We start from the raw sequence: 14659 nt of genomic DNA, 5'->3' as shown, positions 1-14659 counted from the left end.
TTAACCTTTTGTCATTTTCTATGGTTTCCAACATAAGTCCATGTCCATGTTCTTAATTCATCTGAGATACTGCCGACTGAACGAGAGGAAGGTAACCTCTCCCTGTGTTCAGGTGGACCTATAGACCCATGGTTAGCAGCAGGGGTAGCGCTGGGTACAGCGGTCCTGTTGATCGTGGGCCTGGTTCTCCTCATTCGCTGGCATAAAAGGAGAGGTGAGAGGAGACCATTGACACCATCGTGTTGTCACGTCTACATCTGTCTACACACCGTTTATATCACCATGGAAACATTCACTGTGGCTTTCTCTTGACAGGAAACAAGAGGCCAAAGGACATCAGAACCACTGTGAGTTTAAAACACAAAACTTTAACTATTTGGTTGAATAAGAAATAGCATTAAAGCCATCTAGCTCAATATTAGTAGAGGGGCATTCCGTGGTTATAATGCTACACAACATAGCATTATAACTCAAGGTGGCCACAGGCATGAGTGTTAATAATCTGACTATCGCTGACAGCGAGATACGAAAATAAAAATGACTTCCCCTTACGCTTGGACATATGAAGGTCTGCAGCGTGGGAACCGCTGACCAAACAACACATCTGCAGATGCAACAGTTATTTTGAGATGAAGAATCTGATAATGGGCATGAACATACTTTTCAGTAATTTAAACAGCTGTTTCAATCCAAATCGACTAATATAATGAAGGGGTAGGTAGGGATATTGACATCTTGTAGTTAGACATTGGGGTTAAAATCCAGAAGCTTTTGGATTGAGTCACTATAATCAATAGACTTGCAGGCCTACTCTATCATCCTATTTATATACAAAGTCTGTTATAACAAAATAATAATTCTAACAAGTAGCGTTATTACAGAAATATAGTTTACAACAGCATCATTACTGCATTATAGCGTCAGTTATAACCAGTAGGTTGTGTAAACCAGGGTTTTCAGCCTCTGGGTCCCCACTTAGGTTCGTGGGAGATGACTTATTGTTAATACATTTTTTTCAATAAAATCTTAAAAGTACACACCATACCTAACCATGATCCAACTACTACAAGGTTGAACTTGGGAAAGTTCCCTGGGTCTTCAATATCATGAACAGATGAAGATTGGGATAAACAATTAGCAGATGCACAAAATATGTTGGGGTCACAAAATGGACCCCACCACTGGTGACACCAGCTGATGAGTAACTGGGTTCCTGTACTGGGTGCAGGGTCTGAACTCTATCAGGGACACCCTACCAGTCATAGGAGGCCTTCATGACCAGGTGAGACTTATTCATCCTTTCATCACACACACGCACGCACGCACGCACGCACCACGCACGCACGCACGCACGCACGCACGCACGCACGCACGCACGCACGCACGCACGCACGCACGCACGCACGCACACGTCCTGCCTCAATTTATCCACTTCAAGTAATTGAATTGAGCATAATACAAAATCTAAGGAATATGATTCTAATGCGTCTAACTCCTCAACTCCTGACCGTGTCACAGCATCTCAGCGTGGACGGAGATCAGGGCGGAGGTCCAACATACGCCTCTATTGTCCTGCCTGAGGGACAGAGGAGCGTGGCTACAGCCCAGGTAAACTGTCTCCTGGTGGAAGCATACCACAAGAAGTCAATGATATTAACAGCTGTGTTGAATGTCGTAGACGTTGTCGTGATATATCATGCCAAGGCTCTTGCACCACCTGGCTCTCGTACCTCGTCACAGCAGCGTCACAGCACAGAGCATCATGTCATGGTGTGAGATACCATGGAATGCTATATCGAAACATTCCATATCACATTTATTCCATGTCATGATATAACGTGTCACCACATTCTGTTTCACGGCCTTCCATGTCACCCTATAGGTTGAGGACGATTCCAGCGATGCAGTGACCTACTCCTCAGTGAGGGCCTCTCCCAGATGTGGAGAGAAGGCTGGTGGGGACGTACACTACGCCACCGTCAACAAACGGGCAAAATAACAAAACATCTGTAGATGAGTATGTGATGAAACAGAGCCAGCAGCAGCAGCCAGCAGTAGAAATGATGAATATATACATTATATATATATATATATATAATCCATATTTACCTTCAGGTGTAAACACATTTTTTGATCTATAATTGCTGAATGCTCTTTCACAGGAGGGTAATCAGAGGAAACAGTGATTCACAATTAATTACTGGTAATTAAAAATTACCAACGTGTTTATTAAAGTTACTCATAAATTGCAAATATTTCCCGTCTGGTTTCCATGAAGGAGGCTACTTGCTCATATCTTATGAAAATGCTGGTATTTAGACAGCCTTTAGAGGGCGCCATAGACTAAACTGATGGGGAATGTGAAAAAGTCGGCCAAGAACTGTTCATCCCTGGCTACAGTGAGACCGTATTAAAAGGAATGTTAAGTTTATGTGTAAATGTGTTTAAAGTGAGGGGTTCGAATTTAAGCTCATTCTTTTTTATATTTAAGTTGCTTGACTTTTTCTGTTTTGCCATTATGTCGAGTGAGTACATATAAGTGTATTTGGTGAGCTTTATATTAAATATCCCTGTAAGGTAATGCCTGCGTCAACATTGACTTGAGAAACCTGCTTTCTGCTTAGGTTTGAGATGAACAATTAAAAATATATAATTTCCTGTTGTTTACCTGTTCACCACTTCCACATTTGAACAAAATGAAAATAATACAATAGGCCTGCTCCTCATCATTTTGCATAATGTTCATGTTGTACAATCATTTGGTCATGAAATTGAACTGTTCATTCAATAAAAATAGATAAATACAACCCAATAGTTTGAGATCAGAGGAAAAGTGTTTCACATGTAGGCTACTTCTTATGCCATTAAGCGCTAGCAAAGGTAAACCATGGTATTTTTCACTTGTTGTGTTATCACTGATTACACGTTATTACAAACAAATAGGAAATGTTATTATATAGCCAAATAAGTCCATCTTCACAATTTACTGATATGTTTTTACAGTCCATGTCTGTACCAGGTAATCTCTCATGTGAAAAAAGAGGAGAGTAAAGTGTTGGAGGTTTGAGGAAGTGAGAGAACACTCACTATAAGAAGCCTTGCTCTCCACAGTGAGCAGTAGTTTGAGCTATTAGACAGACCGAAAGACAGACAGACATGGTTGCTTCTCCGTCATACAAAGGTAAGGACTTCAAATAAACAAGATAATAAAAACTAGCAAAGTTATCAGTGGGTGTTTGTGTTTGATGGCCTTAAAGTTATTTATTCAAATCAAAAGGTGTATATTTTGCTAAACATTACATAACTGAATGTTCTCTCTCACAGATATCTTTCCAATCAATGACAAATGTAACAAAGTAACTTTCTCCTCAGATCATGGAAGAACAGAGTTAGTAGCTGGAGATAGTGTCTCTCTATCATGCGGGGCTCGGAGTGACTGTTCCAGTATTACCTGGGAGTTCAGTAAGAATGGACAGTCTGTAGAATTGGTTGTAGGAGGGAAGGTTAAGTCTGAAGACAACAAAGAAAGACTACATGTTACAAAGGAGTGTTCTCTGGAGGTAAAGAAGTTTAGTAAGGAAGATGAAGGTGTTTACGCCTGCAGAGGGTTCCCATCATCAGGAGGACCCGTTGAGCATACACGGCATGAAGTAAAACTAATGAGTGAGTATTTATACTTTATGTACTCCCCTAAATTAACACTTTTGGGTTAAAACACTTTACGAAAAATATGACGTGTGTAGTGGTTCAATATTTCATATTTGAATATAGTGTCATGGATCCTCTGATTGAGATTTGAGAATCCTGTGTGACAACAAGATTAACTTTTAACAGTTTAAAGATAACTTTATTACTGTAGACATTTTCTTACATTCATTTATTTGCTACATTTGTATAGTCTTCAAGCCTCATGGTCTTCAGTTATTCATCAGTATAATATCTGGCCCACAGACACACCACCAGAACAAAACCCTCCACCCTGTTGTAAAAGGATAGATTTGAAGTTGGTGTAGTTGTTGAAAAGGGTGATTAAGATAGTTTCTAATACCGTATTTCTCTTTTCTTTCCCATTGAATATATCAGTTATGACTGTAGACAATTTATTACATTATTTTATTCCTTAAATTCTCATATACGTACGTTTAGTAATTCCATGTTGGTCTTTGCTTTTAATGCACATGGAGCAGCAAGCACAAACAGACCAACCACAACCACAGTGAAAGGTATTTCATCTCTTATCTTGTGGAGCCATGTTTCAAAATGGTGTCTTTATCTATCATGTAACTGAGGACTTGGTAGTGGATGAATCAATGAATGCATGCCAGCATTAGGAACATGATAATCTCTGACATTATCACCACCAAAGTAGGATGAGAACATCGCAAAATCATCAGTTATAACTGTAGATATATCTTATTTTTTGTTGTTTTGTTTTTTTGTTTAATTACATTTTAGACATAAACTTCATTTATAAATCAGAAAAAAATCTAGCCCACACACACAATCAGCAGGAAAAAACTCTCATCCCTTGTCTCAAATGGTATTTTAATCATATTTGTTGGAAAAAGTTATTGTGATGGTTTACTTATTCCATGTTTCTCTTTGTTTTTTCATTGTTTTTGCCACATGGAGTAGCAAGCACAACTTGCACAAGCACATCCAAACCAACCACTACACCAGTGAAAGGTAGCTCATCTCTATCGAGTGGAGACATGTTTCTAAATGGTGTCTTTATCCATCATGTAACTCTGAGTACTTGGTAGGGGAGGTACGAGTGGCCTACCATGAGGAACCTGTTAAACCTCTGACATCTCCACTAAAGTATGATGAAACAATCGCACATTCTTCCGTTATAACTGTAAACCTTGATAAAAACTAAACGCTTGTCTAAAATGTTGATTTTAATCCACAAGGAGCAGCCAGCAGCAGCCCAGCAGCAAGGCCCTCAACATCAACACCAACCACACACACACTGAACGGTATTCTATCACTGTCATGGTTTAAAATGGTGTGTTTCTATCTATCCCTGTTACTCTGTGGACTTGGAGCATCATGTTATGTCTTCTAACTATCTAACTTCACCACAACCAACACTAGTAACCCATCACACTTCCTACTTCTGTTTCACAGAAACACAGAGCTGGCCAGAGATGTACTTTATTAACCACAACAACATGTCTGCAGGGGCATGATTCAGGCTGGATACACACTCTGCATCAAGTGATGCCTGAGTTGATAAGTGTTTTGATATAGTTAAAAGGTTTTGAGTTATCATAGTTAAGCCAGAGACAAAACCAAATTTATTAACATGTGACACCACGGACCTGGGTATGTGTTCTCTCACTGCATCACCAACAAAAGTTTTCCCACTTTCTTCTGCATGCTAAAATACTTACAAAACCAAATAGAATTTCTGTCCGTGTGTGACCTGACTTAGAGCCACTCACCACAGGAAAGCATATGAGCAAGTGTTGCAACAGAATCTGCATAATTTCTAAATGAGAGTTAACTATATAAATCTCTGTTGAGTCACTTTAGCCGATGCTTTAGTCAAGGTGTATAAACACTGAGTTCAGACACATGTCATTGAGGAGCAGGAAGGGGTTAGGGGCAGCTCGCTCAAGGACTCCATGACAGTCAGGCTGTGGAGTGTGGACATTGGGGATGGAACCCTGATGTAAATTACTTTAGTCTATGTTATTTCTGATGACATATGTCAAGCTAACAACAGTTATGAATGGTTTCTTTACCACATAATGGACAACACCATATAAGGTTTTAACGATTTTAAAGATAAGTTAAAGACTACAAACATGGCCACTTTGCAATTTCCGTTTAAGCCCAGACAGACCAAAGGTTTACCTGGGTCAGTTAGAACATGGAGGCGTGGCCTATTAACCGCTCCGCCCACTCCCAATATAACTGTTTGTTTACCTGTGTTCGGGAGAGGCTTCATGAACCACCTCCAGAACGCAAGCCTGTTTACCTCGTGTCTCTGTTAGAATGAACCACGTGTTGAACATTTACCACTCTCCTAGTTATACCTAGCACGAGACGACCATACCACAAAGGATCAAAGTAGTTTTTCATCAATAACCCACAACCAATTTATCTGGGAGTCAAACACCTCAACAAGTAGCTGACGACTTGTTCCATGTTTCTCTTTGTTCTGTCGCTGATGTTTAATCCACAAGGAGCAGCCAGCAGCAGCCCAACATCAAGGCCCCCAACAACACCAACACCACGTACACCCAACGGTATTTCATCTCTATCTTGTGTTGTGTTTCAAAATGGTGTTCTTTCTTAATCTGTGGATTTAGGTCATGTAAATCATCAACATATGTGTTATAACGGTCCGACCACCACCACAGCCAACCCTATGAAACCATCACACTTCCTACTTCAGGTTCACAGGAACACAGCGCTGGCCAGTGACGTAGGCCTGCTTCATTAACCACAACCATTGCAGCCTGTCTGCACACTAGTTTGGGTGGGATGTAGCCTGGGAACAAGACGAATCTGAGCTCATGTTTTATTTGCTTTATCTATGTGTGTGTCTTTATCCATCATGTAACTCTGAGGACTTGGTAGTGGAGGTCAGTCAATTGGGTCACTTCCAGTTAGTGCTGCTATTTGTCTTGTGGTAGGCTATTATTTTGCTGTTAAAATAAGTGAGGTGGAATCTGCATTAAAATACATGATTATTGTTTCAATGGTTATGAAATATTTTCCTATAGTAAGGAGGTTTTTAGTTATTTGGCTATAGTTCAATTAGAAACCAAAGTGAGCTGTATATATTTACATCTATTGACTCATAGTGGCCATAGGATGTGTGTTAATGATCTGATAATCTAACACAACGTTTTCACAACTTCATCAGCACACAAAATGCTTCCCCGTACGCTGTGACAGATGAATGTCTGGCCGCATGTGAACCGATGGCCACAGCAACACGTCTGCAAATGAAATGGCTGTGAGATATCGAAACTGCATCTTTTCTAAAGGACATGAACATATACATTTTCAGTTCTGAACACATTTTCACAAAAGTTAAAATGTGTTCCGAACTGAAAATGTGTTCGACAAACTGGGGTTCAAACCCAGAACCTTTTGGCTGGGAGTCAACCTCTAAAACTAGGATAATATTCTGTGTTCCATCATCAAATCGTTTCTATAGTGTGTCGGTTTTAACCTTTAGTCATTTTGAATAGCAGACCATGGCCAGATATGTACACCTTAGGTAGACCATCCAACCCTCTTTCATCCTAATATTTATGTATAAAGCCTGTTTAATTCTCTGTGGTTTCAGACTTAACCCCATGTTGGTTGTTATAATGGTAAATGGCCTCCATCACCCTCTGTAACCACTCAAGGCGTTGTACCATCAGCTCATGGAGGTCGGTGTGATCTCTTGCAGCTCCTACAGCGGGGGTCCTACTGCGGGTCCTGGTGCTGCTGGGCTTCTCCGTCCTGACCCTGGTGGTTCTGCTCCGCCTCATTGGCTGGTGGAGAACCAGAGGTGGGTGGGTGGGTGAGTGAGTGAGTGAGTGAGTGAGTGAGAGAGAGAGAGAGAGAGAGAGAAATTTGTCTTGAAGATGTGGCAACCCGTCTTGGTGAGTGAGCCGCCTCCTTCCAATCAGCACACGACCTGGAGCTTACTTAAAGCCAAAATTGCACTTTTATTCAAACATAAATTATTTATCTATCAAAGCAAACAAAACTCAGCTTTGGAGGAATTCACAGTCTTCTTCCTCCGGGTGGAATCACGTCACCCACGAGACTGGTCACTCCGCACACACGAACCAGGAGAGCCCTGAATGAGTGTGGTGGAAGCATGCTTTTTAAAGCATGCTTCCACCACACGCTCCTCAGGTGCTCCGCATTTCAATGTTTGGCACCAATGTTCTTACTGGCGCCATCTGTTGAGAATCGGTGGTACACCACCTCCACAACCTGCCCCCTTGGCCTCCAGGGGCGCTGTGCCAGAGAGGGGTTGCCACAAAGAGTTTTTATTTAGTGAACAACATTAAACAAAACAGCAGCACCTATTTCTGTGTTGTGCCGTTTTCCTTGTCCTCCAGAAGGCTTAAAGTCTAGTCCTTGGGGCGAGGGGGTGTCTTATATAGTGTGGGTCTGTGAAGGCCTTTGGGACTGTAACTGAGTTAAGGGCTTTACTAATAGTCTTTAATTAACTTGACTTGTGGTCACGTCTCCATCTACACACCTGTTTTTATCGCCATGGAGAAACTGACTGTGGCTTTCTCTCCACCAGGTAACAGGGCGGCAACAGAAGAGTGCATTGTGAGTTAAAGACCAAAGAGGATGAATTACAGTAACAGGTTGTGTTCGTGGCCAGGTTGACTTGTTCTCTATTTACCGTGTTGCTCAACAAGTGGAGAATATTACAACGATCCACACTAAGCAGGTCAATGTTAGCAGAGGCTGCTTCCATTTTAACAACATGTTAGTAATAATAACATTTAAAATGTTGCAGTAAAGGAGGGTGGGGTGTTTAATGAGGCTTAGCAATATAAAAGGAAGAGACTACTGCTGATTTGAGATTATCGAGCAGCTCTAGCAGTCTACAATGCACTTTGTTGAGTTGTCGTTTTGGGATTTAGAAAACTCTTTGAAATGTGATATATTACTCTTTAAACTACCACTTGAATGATCTCCTTCTGATTGGCTACTCTGAACTCTGTCTAGTCTATTTTTAAGCTGTAGGTGCCGTAGCACAGTTTCCTGTAGCTGCTCTAATGTCGATGCGTTGCAGTGATAGCTGTAGAGGGTCGGTCCCTTTGGAGGGCGGTGGCTGCTAGAGGGATGTGAGCAGCAGTAACTGATGACTGTGTTGGTGCAGGGTCTGAACTCTGCCAGCGACGCCCCGCCAGCCAGAGAACGCCTCGGCCCAGGGGCCAGTGACCAGGTGAGACTCCTTCACCCATTACACACACACACACACTTATTGTTTCTGCCGAGTCTCCCTTATTTCCCACCTTGGATTAATGAAGTACACTTTATCTTCTCTTATGTTAATGTCTACCAGCAACACACATTAATTACCCTAATGTTATTGTGTGTATAAGATCTACTTTCTGTATATTTTTCTGTTTTATATTCTTATTTAAAGGTTTTTATCTCTAGTTCTTCCCCTGTGGGATTAAGGAGTCCATCTTCTCTCATGTGAATGTGTAGCAGCAGCACACTGTGGATATGGACCTGGACTGGGCTCCCAGGGGCCCCTCTGTGGTCCAGCGTGGTGGGCAGAGGGCAGTAGGCTCAGCACAGGTAAACATTATAGACTCAGCCACGCCCACCTCACAGGTCTCACATGGACCTGAGACACAGAGAAGGTTGGGGGGAGTCAACAGAGCAACATTTAAAAGGTTTACATTTCAATCTGAATCTCCATGAAATGTTCCTGGCTTGGCTTCTCTAATAAAATATAATTTTCCATATCATGAAATGTGTAAATTGGTGAATAAATTGTATGGGTACAAGTCTGTGTCACACCAGTCAACACCAGTTAACTTTCGTAAAGTATGGCTCAAAGAGGGAGCAGAAAGCAGCGGGAGTAGCTTTGAGGACAGTGTTTGAGCGACTGTGTTTTCTTGTGTGGGTAATAGCCTACTATAGTCTGTTTATGTCTCTGTTGGTACAGTTTTACCAACATTCATTAAACAAATGAGGAAATACGTTGTAAAAAGGACAAACCCTGCAAGGGACATTTCATGGAGATTCAGATTTAATAAAAAATATGTATTTTGGTTCTTACAGGACCAAGAGGATCCTGGTGAACTAAGCGATGCGGCTACCTATGACAACCGGAGGGCCCCTCCCAGATGTGCTGGGGACACTGCAGACACGGGCGTCCATTTTGTCACCGTCCACCAAATGTCAAAATGACAAACGTCTGGACAACACGTGATGAAGCAGGGGGAAGCGGTCGGAGCTATAGCTTATTGTTGTTGTATTCAGATGCATTATTACCGACTGAACAAACTTTGTTTCCCTTGGTCCTTAAACAAGCATTTAGGCCTACACAACAAGCAGTAGGTCTACACTCGGTAGTCCTTAACACCGGTTGGGCTGTACATACATGAGGACATTTATACTCAACGAAAATAATGAAATGAATACAAAATCCATGGAGCAATAATTGCTGAATGCGTTCTCATAAATGTAAGTGATGGGAACATGTTTTTCAAATGAGTTGATATGTTGTCCTTGACAGGACGCCAGAGACCAAACAAAATATATGAAAAATAATAAACGGACCAATGAACACAAAAGTATTTAGCCAACATTATTGGTGAGGTTAATTATATAATAATACGACTATTTTAAAGCTCTTTTATTTAAATGTTTTCTTGTTCTACCAAACACCATATTCTGTTAAGCGTTAGATATATAGGCTACAAATGTAAATGAGATGTACTTTCAACTGTGCAATAAAAATATTCTGATTTCTCCATTTTGCGTTTTAAGTTCATAATGAGATGTAACAGAAATATAAAAGCTTTTGATCTTACATTTTGGTCAAGCATGGATGAGGAGAGCCAAATATAATTGACAAAAAGAGGCAAACCAGGTTGTGGGTGCAGGCAGGCAGGTAGGACCCAGATGCAGACGGGTAACGAAAACTGCACTTTATTTCCGCCAAAAGGCTAAGGAGCAAGGAGCAAGGAGCAAGGAGCAAGGAGCAAGGAGCAAGGAGCAAGGAGCAAGGAGCAAGGAGCAAGGAGCAAGGAGCAAGGGAACACAGGTAACTACAGAGAACACGCAGGACCAACCAACCACAATGACAGAACCAGGAACAAAGGAAAGACAAGGGCTTAAGTAACAAACGCAACGAGGAACAGCTGAGACACATTAGGGGAGGGAGCAGTAATCAACACAGGAGGGAAACACAGGGAAACACACCAAAACACGACACAGACCATGACAAAACCATTGCTTTCAGATCAAAGATAAAGTGTTTCACATGTAAGCTATTTCTTATGCTATTCAGCACTAGTATAAGCGAACCATAGATCTTGGATTGTTATAATCTAAGATGAAGTGGTAACCGAGTATAGGCCAACTGATGTTTCCTCTTCAGTTCAATAAAATTAGACTTTTAAAACATTGTCAATTATGCACCCAGCAAACAAAGCATCGACAACATTATGCATCTTCTATTTCATTGATCACATGTCACTACAAACTACTCAGAAATGTTGTTATGTAACCAAATAAGTCCATCTGCACAGTGGACAATCAGTGGAGTGTATGAATTCTCAAAGTACTTTATTGTCTGTCTGTTACTCGTCTGAAGAAAGACTACTCCCCTTTAATACGTGCCAGGGCCTAGAAAAAAAAAAGAAAATTGTAAATCATGAAACTTGCATTTAGTGCTGCAATTACTTTTTGCGGCATTTTTTAAGAGGTTAGGAGGTTTTAGTTATTATATTTCAATTAGAATCAAAATTGAGTAAATAGTGACTGAGTGAAGTGTGACACTGTAGGAACGTGAGTCTGGGTGCCTGGGTGCTCATTTCATCCTCATGACACAAAATGTAATATCTTATATTTATGTCTATTTGTGTTACTCGTTGAACTTTTGTAGTGTTCATAGTGGCCACATGAATGTGTGTTCATAATCGAACGATGTCTGACACCAAAGTATTTGCAAGAGCGTTTTCAGCACACAATTATATGCTTCCACTAATGCTGAGACAGAGAGGATTGGTTCCATGGTGCAGCCTGGAACCACGGACCACAGCAGCGCCTCTACAGACGGCTGTGTTGAGAGGCCGGATCTGCTGCATCATTTCTAAACACCACATAACTTCAACCGTATTACCTTTGTTGCCTTTATCCAAAGTGAGGAGGAGTGAATTCAGCTACATTAATAAGGAGCAGGTAGAGATATACGCTTTGTGTAGTTTGACATTGGACCCTTTTGCCCAGAACGTAGTCTAGCGATTAGGACACCATATCACAGACTATCTTGTAATCTAGCTTCCTATTATTTATCTATAGAAATTGTTCTTTTCATTTTTTCCATAAATTAGATAAAGCCAATTTTTATGATGCTTTCCGAATCTACAGCCGCTCAAGGTGCTTCACATTTGGACCACATTCAGCCGCTCATACATTCATGTCAACCCTCAAGGGAACAGCCAGCTTGTCGTGGAGCAGTTAGGGTTGGGTCAGGGGTCTTGCTCAGGGAGACCTCATCACTGAGCCTGGAGGAGCAGGGGCTCGAACCAGCAACCTTCCAGTCTCCATAGGACCTGCTCTACCTCCTGAGCTGCTGCCGCCCTCGAATGAAACTCTTAACCTGAACTCTTCCTGTGTTGCAGCTGGGCTGCTACAGAACCACCGTCACAGGGCTAGGACTCCTAACTTCTAGAGTTAGGAGTCTCAGATGAGTATGTGATGAAACAAAGCCAGCAGCAGCAGCCAGCAGTAGAATTTAGAATAAAAAACGGTCAATTATCAATGTTTACCGTCAGGTGTAAACTTATTTTTTTGGTCCATAATTGATGAATGTTTGCTCACATGAGGGAAAGGGAATCAGCATTAATTTCCGGTAATTACAAATTTCCAAAGTTTATTAAAGTTAATCATAAATTAAACAAATTCCACGTCTGGTATCGGTAAAGTAGTCTACTAAAGCATTTATGAAAAGGCTAATATTTAGACAGCCTTTAGAGGACGCCATAGATTAAATTAATGGGAATGGGAAAATGTAGGCCTAAAACTGTTTTTATTAAACATCCATGGCTACAGTGAGACCGTATTAAAAGGAATGTTAAGTTTACAGTGTGTAAATGTGATTAAAGTGAGGGGTGTGAATCTGAGGTTTAGCTCATGCTTTTTTTATTTTTGAGTTTCTTTGTTCTACATGACAACTTTCTCTGTTTTGGCATTATGTAGAGTGAGTTAAGTGTGTGTGTGGTGGCTTTATATTAAAGAACTCTGTAAGGAAATGCCTGTGTTAACGTTGACTTGGGAAACCTGCTTTCTACTTAGGTTTCAGATGAGCAATTAAAAATATGTAGGCCTGTTGTATCTGAAAATAATACAACAGGCCTGCTCATCAGCATTGTTCATTATGTTATCATTTGGTAATGACATTGACCTGATATTCAATAAATATGTTCAACAAAAATAGACGATATAACTTAATGGTTTGAGATCAGAGGCAAAGCATTTCACATGTGGGCTACTTCCTATGCTATTAAGCGCTAGCAAAGGTAAACTATAATATTTTTGTATCACTGATGAGATGCCATTACAAACAAGGAAATGTCATTTTTTGCCCTCTACACGATTTACTTTACAATAAGTTTTAACACTCCAAGTCTGTATCTAATAATCCCTCGCGTGAAAAAGGAGGAGAGTAAAGAGGTTTGAGGAAGTGAGAGAACACTCGCTATAAGAAGCCTTGCTGTCCACAGTGAGCAGTAGTTTGAGTCATCTGACAGACAGACAAAAATAAAATGCTTCCCCATACGCTGTGACAGAGATGAATGTCCAGCCGCATGTGAACCGATGGCCACAGCAACACGTCTGCAAATGAAACGGCTGTGAGATATCGAAGGACATGAACGTACACATGTTCATAAAGGTGAAAACGTGGGGTTCAAATTTGGGTCAACCTCTATAAAAACTAGGATAATTTTCTGTATTCTATCATCAAATATTGTGCGTATGTCTGTTTAACCTTTAGTCTTTTCTATGGTTTCCAAAATAGGTCTACCCATGTAGGCTCTTAATTCATCTGAGATCCTGCCGACTATGAACCAGAGGAAGGTAACCTCTTCCTGTGTTCAGGTGGACCTATAGACCCAGGGTTAGCTGCAGGGGTAGCGCTGGGTACAGCGGTCCTGTTGATCGTGGGCCTGGTTCTCCTCATTCGCTGGCATAAAAGGAGAGGTGAGAGGAGACCATTGACACCATCATGTTGTCACGTCTACATCTGTCTACACACCGTTTATATCGCCATGGAAATGTTCACTGTGGCTTTCTCTTCACAGGAAACAAGAGGCCAAAGGACACCACAACCATTGTGAGTTTAAAACACAAAACTTAAACTATTTGGTTGAATAAGAAATAGCATTAAAACCATCCAGCTCAATATTAGTAGAGGGGCATTCCGTGGTTATAATGCTACACAATGTAGCATTATAACTCAAGGGGGCCTCAGGCATGAGTGTTAATAATCTGACTATCGCTGACCGCGAGGTACAAAAATAAAATGACTTCCCCTTACGCTTTGACACATGAAGGTCTGCAGCGTGGGAACCACTGACCAAACAACACATCTGCAGCACGGCTGTGTTGAGATGAAGAATCTGAATCATTTATAAAGGACATGAACTTACTTTCAGTCATTTAAACAGCTGTTTCAATCCAAAGCGACTGAGATAATTAAGGGGTAGGTAGGGATATTGTCCTCTTATAGTTAGACATTGGGGTTAAAATCCAGAAGCTTTTGGCTGGAAGTCACCATAATCACTAGACTATCTTGCAGGCCTATTCTATCATCCTAGTTATATAGAAAGTCTGCTTATAACAAAATAATAATGCTAACAAATGGCATTAATACAACAATATAGTTTACAACAGCATCATTACTGCATTATAGCGTCAGTTATTATCACCACTG

General features: G+C 41.0%; 1 protein-coding gene across 1 annotated transcript in view; it reads left to right on the top strand.

Moving 5' to 3' along the window:
• The window catches only part of LOC132449500 (uncharacterized), a 55829-nt gene that overhangs the window by 2230 nt on the left and 38940 nt on the right, over positions 1-14659 (top strand). The window contains exons 3-6 of the mRNA XM_060041162.1: positions 4188-4223; positions 4636-4686; positions 4914-4979; positions 6195-6257. Of these exons, the coding sequence (XP_059897145.1) occupies positions 4188-4223; positions 4636-4686; positions 4914-4979; positions 6195-6257 (216 nt within the window). The remainder of the gene's footprint in view (positions 1-4187; positions 4224-4635; positions 4687-4913; positions 4980-6194; positions 6258-14659) is intronic.

The sequence above is a fragment of the Gadus macrocephalus genome, chromosome 21 (genome assembly GCF_031168955.1).
Source record: "Gadus macrocephalus chromosome 21, ASM3116895v1".
Classification (NCBI taxonomy): Eukaryota; Metazoa; Chordata; class Actinopteri; order Gadiformes; family Gadidae; genus Gadus; species Gadus macrocephalus.
The sequence above is the reverse complement of the archived record's forward strand: the minus strand, read 5'-3'. Positions and strand labels throughout refer to the sequence as shown.